Source organism: Apus apus, chromosome 5, assembly GCF_020740795.1.
Source record: "Apus apus isolate bApuApu2 chromosome 5, bApuApu2.pri.cur, whole genome shotgun sequence".
In the NCBI taxonomy this organism is placed as follows: domain Eukaryota; kingdom Metazoa; phylum Chordata; class Aves; order Apodiformes; family Apodidae; genus Apus; species Apus apus.
The window spans coordinates 10,911,241-10,924,007 of NC_067286.1; the positions used below are offsets into that span (position 1 = coordinate 10,911,241).

Consider the following 12,767-nt stretch of genomic DNA (forward strand, 5'->3'; position numbering starts at 1 on the left):
TTAAAAGCAGTTTTCTTCAGAAATCTGAATATTATTTTTCAATGTGTTTGATATATTTGTAAGATATTTAAAGCAGAGAAGTTGCATTTTTCTGTAGGAGAAGTCAAGATTTGTGCAAGAGAAAATATGATTCTTCCTACTACTATACTATGCTTTAAATGTGGAAAATGTAAGTTGCAGGCTGTTGATTGCTTGCTTTACGTTGTGTAGTGGCTCAGTTTAAAATGGTGCTGACTTGCAACATTCCTTCAAGAGGTAATTGGTTAATGTAAGAATTACTTTCACTTTGCCACATTCAATGGTGGTGAAATCCAGAGCTAAAATTCAGTTAAAATTATTTTTTTTCAAGATTTTCTCCAGGACTTCAGCAGGTTAAGAACAAAATTAATCTTTGTGCATTCCTGTACCATTCAGGATGACATCACCTTACAGCTGAATATTTGTGGTGTTTCTGAATATTTGTGGTGTTTCTGAAAAGGTTTCGATCTATAGCACTATGGCTTAAAAAAAAAAAAAAAAGACAATTGCATTAGAGAAGTTATAAGAAATTAGCTTTTTTTTCTACAACTTTGTCTATTAATCACTTCTCCAAGGAAACCAACTAGAAATACTGGCAAGAAATTAGTGTCCTACATAAATCATGTGGATTTTAAGTCTGTAGACTTCTTTTGGAAGACCACTGGTTGACGAAAGTTTGATTTCTTTTTAAAATATCACATTATCTATTATATTAGGTTTTAATTTACTATTGTCTGTAGAGAGAAACTAGAATTACCAACAATAATAATCTGTCACTTTGAAAGCATGTTGGGTGCAGGCCAGCTGCAGCTTGCACCTTCATTTTATGTAGCAATGCCCTGTGTTACTACTGGAGAATATTAAGATTGTATTTATTTTATAAGACTTGCAAGACATATTTGAGGAGCCTTTTCTGCCTCTTGTGGTGAAACATTTCCTAATACTGGGTATATCCTGAATAAACTCTAAAATTTATGGCAATTTAAATTCCACCAGTTTGCCTTTAAGTAATTGAATTATATCTTTTAGCAGGCTCAACTGAAGGTTTGGGAAAAATAATACAAAGATTTCCTCAGAAGGACTGGGAAGACACTCCTTTTCCACAGGGAATAGAGTTGGTAAGTTTGCATTATTTTTACATAATTTTTTAGAATTTTTGTCATGTGCAATTGGAAGATAAAACTGTCTTCATTCAGTAATGTGTATTATCTAACCTGTCAGGGAATGGATAGAAATAATGTGAGTAGAGGAGATAGATAATATCTTTAAGAATAGCTCTGGCTAACAGAAGATAATTTATTCTGGTAGATGTTCCTGGAATACAGAACAAGTTAGAAACAGTGCATTTAAAATAAATGTTTATTTGTGTCAGTATCTGTATCATTGACTGTGTTTTTAGAATTATCCTTCAGATGGTAAATGACTTTCCATTGTTATGTTCAAATACATAAAATGTGTATTTATATATTGTAAATTAAAAAAAAAAAATCCCAATGAACTGAGTTTGTTAAAATGGTTAGTCTTTACCCTGTATTCTGTCCTTGGCAGATGGTGTAATGGGTGTGAACTAAACCAGTGCATTTAACAAGGCTCATGTACAGTGATCTGTTTTATATGCCCTCTCTGAGAATTCACTAAGTGCCCCTTCTTTTTCTTCCTTGGTCTCATATTGTGAGATGCAGTGGAGAGTTGTATCTTATGCATGCAGATCAGGGATTCATTAAACGCACATCTTTAAAAGTCCTGCAGAGAAATAAAATACTGTATTCGTACTCTGCCAATTAGGTTTCTGAGAAGTGAGAGTGAAATTGTCATTGCTGTGGACTCAGAAACTTCTGAGACAGGATGAGCTAGAAAAGGAGATGGCCTGTAGGAAATGTTGCAATAGAAGTTTTTGTACTGTAGGACAAAATCAGCTCCAGAAGACAAAGACATTACATTATTAAATTTATGACTTAGGTACAGCAAACATAGCAAGCTTTTAGCAGTAGGATATCTTTCAACAAGTGCTCAACTCGCTGAGTTATAACATGCCATTGGCCAGGTGATGTCTTCTGCAGTGAAAGAGAGGGCAGGCGTTTGCTGCTTGCTCTCTGGTGTAGCAGAGGTTTAAGAGTTCTGGTGTACATGACCGGTTGCTCGCTTTCTTCAGCGCTGTGGTTTTCATTTCTTCATAATCAAGCATAAGCCTTATATTTTTGGGGGAAGTCATACATTAATTACCAGTGTAAGCATTATTTCCGATACACATGACGGATGGTTACAGTGTTTGTGGTACACTTGCATAATGCTACATTTGGCAATGTAGTGCTGTGCTGAAACAATGGAAGCTCCTGCTTTCTCTGAAGTGTTTCTACTGCTGTTACAACATTGTACCACTCTGTATAGCAATTGCTGGTTGCTCTAGCTGGTGTTTCTCTGCTTAATACATGCTCAGTCAGCATGTTCTAGGTGACTGATGACCAAGTTCAGATAAGTAGCTTTTTTATATAGAACACACAGTTGTAGATCATTAGAAGAGATAAAAAGTTTTGGTGCCAAGTCTTAGGAATGTCTTTTTTTTTTTTAACCACTCTCTAGAGGTTGAACTAGGTGGTTTGATCTTGCCTTAAACAACTGCAAGAGTTTGAGTCATACTTGAATTTGTTTTGTCATACAAATCTTCCTTACCTATTTCAAACAAAGTAATGTCTGACTTCCAGTGATGTTTTAAAGCGGTGAAGTTTCTTATGTGATATATCTGTACCCAAATGTGATTTCTTATATAAGTCTAACTATAGGATCTTACCGCTACAAGAAATACCTTTCCAAAGGAAGTTGTGGTTTTTTTTTTCTTCTTGATAGAACAAAACATTATTTTTGTATCAGTTCTCAAATGACTTATTAGGCAAAGCCACTAAGACTTTAAGTTGAGGACATCTATCCAGCCAGTTGGCAAAATTAGCAATTTTTTATTTGCTTTCCAAATGTGATAATGGAGAGATATTGTAAAGATCAAGTACTGAAATAAATCACTTCTGAAAATCAGGTCTTGGCAGGATGTTTTTTTCAAGGTTTTGGATGAATGTAACATGAATCAGCCTTAATTCATGGAAGGAAGAAAAGCCATGTTACAGTTTTCTGTTTGTCACTGTAATGGAAGATTAGGTAACATTAACAGGGTAACAGGCAAACCTTTTTTTTGGGGAAAAAAATAAAAAGGAAAAACAAGGTAAGAACAGAATAGCATATAGAATAGTTTATGAAGTATTTGGCTCAGGGAAGTATTTAAGTCATTGCCTTTCAAAAGAACACAGTGAGAACATACCAAGCTGGTAAGTTACCCCCCATGATACTTTAAATTAACATATTCGGGTATCCTTCTCCATAGCATTTCTATTTCAGAAATATATTAAAAACAACAGTTATGCCAACTTTATGCAGATATAGTTTAAGTTTGAAAACAACCCTCTAAAGTCAGGTGAGGTATATAGAGCCGTTTAAAATTAGGATCATCAAACTTCTTGTTCTTGCTTATAGAAAGAATCCTTGAGAGAGTATGTGGTCAAATGAGTTAGCTTTATATTTCTGCATTTTTTTCTTACTTATAATCCAGCTTTAATTCTGCTATATACCTTTCTAGATGTCATAATTAGCTTTACATCAAAGGAGGAAGCTTTGGTATGTAATGTTACACTGTATAGCCACTTTTGTCCCAGGGCTAAATTAGCTAAACTTAGTGTCATCTGCATTAGTGAGTGTTGGGAGGGCAACGTTAATTAGGCCAATGAAAGTCATGCCTAAGTTTAAACTAGATTAAATGTGTTTGTGCAGTTTGTGAGTAGTAGGGAAGAAAATTTTCCATTATAACCAATGGTGGTGGTACTAGAAGTGTCATGAATTAGTAATTTTTATTTCAAGTATGTGCATGTACAGAAATGAATATACAGATCTAGACAAGTTAATCACCCATCCAAATAATGAAATTAGAAAATGTAACTGTAAATTGTGAAAACCGTTGTTTGAAGAGAGCTTACATGCTCTGAAGGAAAGCAATAGGTGTCCCTTTGACATCTGGTAGGATAGCTGCTTCCTCTTAGAGGAGGAGGAGTTGTTGGAATGAGCATATAACACTTTATCTTTGCTGTAGATCTTAGCATTTCTGCAGCTTTGAGCAGCTGCAGATATGAACTCAAATAGACAGGAAGTATGTATTTTATGAAATACTAGATTCAACTTTCAAATTCCAACTAAGCTGAGATACGAAAAAATAAAATGAGAAAAAGGACTTGTATTTAAATATATTGAAAGTGTATCTGTAGTAAGAATGACCTGGTAGATCTCGGTCTTTTGACAAAATTGTACTTCATAGTCCTGGACAGATTTCCACAGACATAGCTTTCATGTGACAGCTGCATGTCTGAGATCTTAAGTGAATATATAGAATCATAGAATCATTCTGTTTGGAAAAGACCTGTAAGGTCACCGTGTCCAGTGCTAATCTATATTCCTAAGCTCCAAATCTACATGTCTTCAACACTTTCAGGGATGGTGATACAACCACCTCCATGGGTAGCCTGTTCCAGTGTTTGATAATCCTTTCAGTGAAGAATATCTGATCTAACCCCCTTCTGGTGCAACTTGAGCCTGTTTCCTCTTGTCCCATCACTGGTTAATTGGGAGAAGAAACCAATGCCCACCTGACTACAACCTCCTCTCAGGTAGTTATAGAGAGCAATAAGGTCTCCCATCAGCCTCCTTTTCTCCAGGCTAAACACCCCCAGTTTCCTCAGCTGATCTGAATAAGACTTATTTTCCAGACCCTTCACCAGCCTTGTTGCTCTTCTGTGGACACGCTCCAGCACCTCAATGTCCTTCTTGTAGTGAGGGGCCCAGAACTGAACACAGTACTTGAGGTGCGACCTCACCAGTGCTGAGTACAAGGGGACAATCACTTCCCTACTCCTGCTGGCCACACTATTACAGATACAAGCCAGGATGCTGTTGGCCTTCTTGGCAGCCTAGGCACACTGCTGGGTCATATTCAGCCAGTAGTCAGTCAACATCCCTTGGTCCTTTTCCTCTGGGCAGCTTTCCAGCTACTCTTTTCCAGGCTGCTATTGGAGCTATTACTATTGGAGCTTCATAGTGCAGTCAGGGAGATGAAAGCTATCCAAAAAAACCCACCAAAACCCAACTAATTTGTCTTCATAGTTGTATTGAAAAAACAGAATTTCTGTCACTCACCTGAAGACATTTTAAGGTAAGTCCGATTTTAAAATAGTTAACTCCTAAACTTCCGGAGATTCCCAGTGCTGAGTCTCTGAAAATCATTCCACATGCTGTCAGAAGCAATACTTTTAAGATTCCAGTGCTAAGCACTTGGTGTTATTTTGTTCTACTGCTTTGGTGTAAGGCATCTTTTCTAGGAAAAATCTGATACTTGAATATTCTACTGTGTATTTTAAATAAGACATAAGAGACAAACTGGGTGGCAGATTAGCCAGTTAAGACCTGAAGTGATTAAAGTTTTAAGAGGGTTAATGTTTAAATGCTGCAGTCTTAGCTAGCTGTTCTGTAAGCCAATTTTTCTGTAACGTTTATGCTTTTAAGGACCTTATTATTATTGTCTGAAGCATCCAATTAACCATCAGTGCACTTGGTCTCCTGCAGAGATGTTCCTTTCATGAGTGTTTTTCCTCTTTCCTCTCAATTTTTTTTTATCTTTCAAGAATTGTTACATATGGAATTATTTAATGAACAACTGCATGACAGATCTCAGTGTAGTACTTAAAAATGCACTTTGTTCTTCTTGCAGTCTCATGACATAGCAGTACAGGTGCTTTCAGCAGTTAGTAGAAAACAGATGATAGCATGAATGCTAACTTTATTATTGGAGTTATATGATGGACTTGGTTTATATTCCTTTAACTTCTGTATATTAGCCTCCAGTGGAAATCTTAGTGTCATAAATGTGGTGTATTTTATAATGTCTCTGCTGTGCTATAAAAGAGTAATATTCTGGGTTTAAAATCCCACTGTTTTTACTGAGTAGGTTTTAGCTCCTGGATTTTGTAGGAAATAATTTGATATTGAAATCTAAGGACTTGGAAGTAGTCCTTCTGTAGCAAAACTTAGTCTTACTTGACTAAATACTGTGATGGTTGTTTTCTTTGGTGTTTTGTGGGGTTTTTTGTGTGTTTTGTTTGCAATGGGGGAAAAAATTAGAACACTTTATAATACAGTCAACATTTTTAGTAAAAATGGTCATGTATTGGAGTGACACCTGTTTGGAATTGCAACTCTGTAATCTTTCCATGGAGATTACAAAAAAAAAAAAAGTCTTGAAGTATAACCTTTTTTATAACTATCAAGATGTTTTGACATATCTGTATTTCATGTCCCATCTCCTTACCCCCTGGAAGATATTTTAAGTTAAATTATTTTCACATTTTCTGGTGGAGAAAGCCATTTCTCTAAGCTTTCTTAAGAACTACAGATGTTTTTATAATTCTAGAATTATTTGGGTTGCTTTTCTTCATTCCTGGCATTGGTTGGCTCCACAAATAATATTTGGCTCTATAAGATGGTCTTTTCCACCTCAGCTCTGTATGTGATGCAGTATCCGTATTGCCTCTCCATAAGTTTTTCTCATCTTCTTAAAAATTAGAGGAAAGACTGCAACACAGACATTTCTGTGAGTCTCTGCTTGTGAGGATTTTGCATAACAGTTAAGCAGAGGAGATTCTGAGACCCACAGTTAAATCATGTGGTATTGTAACATTTACAAAACACTGTGAGTATCTTGGTATTTTCAGCTTATAACTAACAGACTTGTACATGAGAGTTTTCTTCTCACAAAAGCAGCCTGCTTTTCCTGAAGGTCCTGAAATTTTGGTTATTAAATACTTTTTGCTGTTCCTTGAAGAGCTCCATATTTAATTATGGCGGTACTCACTGAATGTAGTGATGCAGTTGTAATAATGCTTCATTTAAATAGTGTTATGATGGTGGAACTGTGTCAGTATTATCATCCTTACTCTTTGAGTTCCCTCTTCTGCAGGTATTTGAGAATGATCTGTAGTTCTTCTCAATAGTCCTGTCTGCCTGTGTCAGCCAGTCTAGGATTCTTAAACGGATGTGGTGTTTTTGTCTCCCCCGTGCTTCTCTGAGCATTGAGCCTGCAGGATTATGGAGCATTCTTAGTGCTCTTCAGTTTCACAGGGTACAAGACTAGTGTATAATATCATTGGAATAAATGGCTTTGTGGCTAGTACGTTTCAGTAAAAATTTTTAACCTATCAGTTTTTCCTATGATCTGCTTGTACTTAGTGTGAATGCATAAATATTTGTCAATATTTTCATGCTTGTTTAGAGGAACTAAGAGATGACTAAAAAGGGAGAGTGACATGTAGCTTGAACACATGGTATGAAAGTGGGCTGTATTCTTCAGAAACCAAAATCCTATTGAATTTCAATTTTTTGAGAAGAAAAATTACATGAAAAAATTAATATTTAAATTCTTTTCAGCATTTTTTTCCTTCGGAACTTTACAGAATAGCCTGGCTATTGATGTGTTTTGTCTTTTTCCAGAAATGTTTATTTACACTTGAAAGTTAACTTGGGTGAGGGTAATACATGATCATAAAGTGCTCAGTGTTTTTTGAATAGCTGAACATGTTCTTAACATCAGAATAGGCTCTTTATTATAAGTGACCTGTTCCACTTTGGACTAATAATAATTTAAAATAATTTCAGAATAATTCTTTATTAAGACAAGTCATCTAAGTTTGAAATGCAAGCAGTAATAGATATATTTGGCCAGAAAGGCACAAACCAGTGTACACTTTTAAGTCAGTTAAAAGTACTGTAAGTGCTGTGCTTTTTCAGCTTACAGCGCTGTTTTGTTGTTGTCCCAGATGCACAGAAATGGAGATGCATTTATGTGCACTGTAACATCCAGATCTGCTGTTATACAAAACTACTATTTTCCAGTTGTTTCTTGTGCTATATGCAGTTGACGGTCCTTATCCAAGTTATTAAAGTACGGATGATAGTATTTCTCTGTCCTTTGTTTTGAAAAACAGGAGTGTTGTGCATTTTGAGCTAAGTGTGAATTGAACAAGTTTAGCATTTGAAAAAAGGGAAACACTGTTCTGAGATGGCCAGAGGTTAGACATGAGAAGACTTCAGATAAATAAAAGGAAGGTAATACACTGTTCTCATTGTATGTTGGGAGTAATGGTGAATGATGAGTAATGGTGAATGGATTCTATAGCGAAGAAGATTTGGTATAAACTGTAAGAAAAGTTTAAATAGATAGAGCTCTCACTGCTCAGAATGACATTTTTGAGCAGTATTATTTGTTTTTAATGTTAGATAGATACAGGTATGACTTGTGTGAGGCTAATAGTATGGCATGAAAAGGGGAATAACTTGAGTAGTCTCCCGAGGTTCTTTTTAGATTTGTTAATCTGAAAAGCTAAGCCTTTACTTCTCTATCTGCCTGCTTATTTGCTACTGTGCAGAGAGACAGTAGTAAGTCATTGGGAAGATACTGAACTGAGACATCAGAATGCTGATGACTAAAGAAATCTCTGTGGATCTCTGAAATCTGTGTGACCTATGTGAGATCTGGTCTTTGGTTATTATTGTCAGGTGTTTGTCCTTGCTAGTAACTACAGCAAGCTTTTTGAAGAGTTCTTTCTGTCCCTGTCAGATCAGGTTCCTGTAATTACCATAGAGTAAGAGAGAAAATTGAACTTGGACAAATGTAACAATCCAGTAAGGTATTAAAGTGAAGTACCTCAGAAAAACTTACAAATTTGTTGTTTAAAATTTCCATTTTTTGTTTCAGCTCATTATTACAGATAATTATTTGTCAGCCTTCTGTAGGAAACTGGAACTTTTTTTACTCTTGAAGTGCTGTAATTTAAGCAGTTTCTTGTTGGTTTTGGGTTTTCTGTGTGTTTGTGCAAAGAGCTGAAAAGTTGTGTGGTTTTGGAGAGAACCAGGAAGCAGGACTGTTGTCTATTGAATTTATATATCCAGTTATCACAAAGCTATCCTTGCTAGGGTTGTGTGAAGGAGCAGAAAGGCATATAATGTGCATCTAATCAAATACAGTCTATTGGGTTGAATACAAGATTGTGAAATTTGAACTGGGTCATTGAATGTGTTCTGGGAATCCAGAAATAACTTGTCTGTGCAGTTGATTCCTATGACTATAAATCAGTTTGGAATGTTTTCTAATAGCTCAAGAAAAAAGACTATTTTGCGTTTTTCTGAACAAATTTGTTAATGATTTGCATTTTATTAAAGCTGATAACTCTAAGAATTTCTGATAAGTAGTACTTGTAAATCTTTATATTTCCCCAACCCCCCAATTTGACAAATTTTAAAATTTGTACTAGTTATATAATTTTTGTCATGCTCAATGCAAGTTTCTTTTGCTGGCTTAAATAATCTCAGCAGTTTTAAAGATTAGCTTCTTCTTTCATGATGCCTTTATACAGTGCAAGTGCTTATTCGTAATGTGTTATAAAACATGTGTCCTGGTTGTGTTCCTCGAAGGAAAAAAAAAAAAAAGAAGGCAATAAAAAATACCAAGATGTCCCTTCATAATTTTGCTGCAGCTCATTTTATCAACCCTTTATGTATCCAATTAGAAGCCAAACAGAAACATTGGTGCAGAGACTTTTTGCTGTTTCCAGTTCATATAACTCCTGGTTTTCCTTTCTAGACTCTGCATGGGGCAGAGCAGCTGGGTGGCCTAAAGATCCATCTGGCACAAACACCTACGCAGGCTTGGGCAGAAAGCGGCTGATTTTGGTGGTTCAGTGTCTGACTGAGACTGTGTCACGCAGAGCTGTAGGGAAAGGACTTGGAGGCTAGATTTCCAATTTTTTTTCAAAAGCAGCATGTTGGCCTCAAGCACAATCACTAACTTAAGTGCCAGGAGTTCAATTTGTAAATCCTTAGGTTGGGGATGTTTGCTTGTTTGTTTCTAAAGCAAAGACTGCTCAATATTGTTCCAGAATGGTTTGTTGGTTCTGTATTTTGATTAATTGCATAGAATTGGCAAAACCATTTGCAGATCTTTCAGTTTTTATTGTGCAACCTTTTTAGACTCTGTGCTGGTTTGGTTCTTGCATGGTTTTGGTAGCAGGATTCCTGAGCAGATGTTCCCCTGCAGCCCCATAGGGAGATGGCAGGCTGTCATCCCCTGGAGGCACCAGGAGGGGCAAATGTGGACTTGCAGCCCATGGACTTGGATCTGCAGCTGTGGAGGACCCCACGCCAGGGGAAGTGACTGTTCCCAAAGCAGCCCATGACTCTGTGGGAAGCCCATGCTCAAGCAGCTTGTTCCTGAGGGGCTGCACCCTGTGGGAAGCACTTACGAAGGGAGAGTTTTGTGGACTCTCTCCCATAAGAGCAACCCTGTGAGGAAACAAGCTAGGACTGTCTTAATTACTTTGTGAATATCAGAAATAAGCAGATGTAGGTCAAAATGTTTAGAAGTGGCAAATTTCTAAAATGAGACTGTTAATGCTGTAATCTAATCTATGAAGTGTTACAGCCTTGTTTAATGTTGCTAAGAGGGACCTTTCTCAGATATGTTTAGTTGCAGTGCCTTTATGTTTTTCAAGGACATGATGTCATAGGGTCACTTCAGCAAGTGCTTTTATTTGTGTGTAATGAACACCAGGATAAACTAAAACGGAATTTTATTTCTGTATCAGCAATAGAGTAATAAATTAAACATTTGGACTGTCCCCTAGTATGGATCTCTCAACCTCCATGTTTCATAGATTTGGAGAGAGTTCAGGCTTTAGTTGTGCTTAATGCTACTTGTATGATGATTCCTTTATGGTTTGTAATTCTTTCTCAGACTTCAACTCATTACATCTGAGCTGCAGAATGAGCCTAGGCAAAGAGGAAGAACATTGATTCTTGAATCTTCTTTTGAATGACTTTTGAAACTTATTCTCAAGAGTTTTCCTGACTGGGTGTCACAAATCTTGCAGGTTTTAATGGAAGTTGAGAACATAGGACATGATATCCCCCATTAACTTCTGTACAGGAGCTCATATCTCAACTGTCTGTTTCAATATGGGCTCTTACCAGATTTCTGCATCTGTCTTTGTTTGTTTCTTGTAGCTACAATGTTTTCTCTTGGGGATAAAAAAAAGTGGGTAGACTTTGAAATGTCATCTAAGCTCATCATGTTTCCCTAATATAAATATATTCTAGAGCCTATCTCCATTTTACTTGCCTTTGAGTAAAAGTAAACCAAAACCCCAAACACCTCCCTAGATATTAAAAAGATAAACTTGATTTTTATGTCATGGTCTTGAGGTGAATTTTTTTCCCTTGCCCATCTTTTGGATTTATGTATTTAACTAAGGTACTACTGATGTTTTTGGATTAACTTTTCTGTCCAGGTTTTGTCATATGGGTGTCCTCAGACGACTTGCTCACCTTTTCCTTGCGCTGTCTGTTTTCTAACCTTCATGGGAAAACATTTATGTCAACCAAAGGTGGTACGAAAAACAGGTCATGCTCAGATACTGAACAAGTTTTCAATTATCCTCAAGTAAAAAAAAGTGTTCTTTTTTGTTGAAAGTATACGTATTCTGACTTGAATCTCTGCCAAGTTACTTGAATTAAAGCAATCGGTATATACATAAAATTAGGAATAAAGCAATTTTAATGTAATAAATTATGTCTGATAACACCCTCCACCCCCAAATAAAATGATCCACTATTTTACTGAGCTGCTATATTCCTGTTGTCATTCTGCAATAAATTGTGGGGAATTTAGTATAAGAGCAAACTTTAACTGGCTTTCCCCTTCCTCTTCCCTTACCAATGTCTTCAAAACTTAAGCTTCTAGCCCTAATAAAGGCAGTTAAACCCAAATCCATTTTAGTGTGTCTCTAAAACAAATTGGGGGGACAAGGTTAAATTATGTAATTACTTTGGATTGACACAGTATATTGTAGTATTAAAAATACCCAGTTATATTAGTATTTTGGTGCTTTATCTTAGCCCTAGTGCAGGAAACATTATTTTTAAAAATAATAATATATATATATATAAATTCAAAATCACAGAATCATTTTGGTTGGAGAAGACTTTAAGATCATTGAATCCAAACATAACCTAACTCTACCAACCATTAACCAAACTCTGTCAAGTCCAATGCTTAAACCACGTTTCTAAACGCCACATCTATATGTCTCTTTAACACCTCCAGGGAGATGGAGGTTCAACCACCTCCCGGAGCAGCCTGTTCCAGTATTTAATTACCCTTTTCAGTGAAGAAATATTTTCTAATATGCAACCTAAACCTCCCCTGACACAACTTTTCTCTTGTCCTGTTGCTTGTTAGTTGAGAGAAGAAACTAACCCCCACCTAGCTACCACCACTTTTCAAGAGAGAGTGCTAAATTCTCCCCTCAGCCTCCTTTTCTCCAGACTAAACACCCCCAGTTCCTTCAGATGCTTCTCGTAAGACTTGTGCTCTAGACCCTTCATCAGCTTTGTTGCCTTTCTCTGGACTTGTTCCATCACCTCATTGTCCCTCTTGTAGTGGGGGGCCAAAAACTGAATACAGTACTTGAGGTGCAAATTTGGTCTAAGAGAGAATATCTGTTTTTGTTATTTACTGGAAAATTTGTTGTATTTTTAAACCAAACAATATTCCCCTTCTGTAAATGACATACACAAAATCAACCTCACTTTATTTTAACTGTATTGTTTCCTTT

General features: G+C 36.3%; 1 protein-coding gene across 5 annotated transcripts in view; it reads left to right on the forward strand.

The window, feature by feature from the left end:
- SBF2 (SET binding factor 2) overlaps positions 1–12,767 on the forward strand; it is a 259,204-nt gene that overhangs the window by 43,053 nt on the left and 203,384 nt on the right. For all 5 annotated transcript variants that reach the window (XM_051621099.1, XM_051621095.1, XM_051621096.1 and 2 more), the window contains exon 2: positions 1,048–1,136. In XM_051621099.1, coding sequence (XP_051477059.1) covers positions 1,048–1,136 — 89 coding nt within the window. The remainder of the gene's footprint in view (positions 1–1,047; positions 1,137–12,767) is intronic.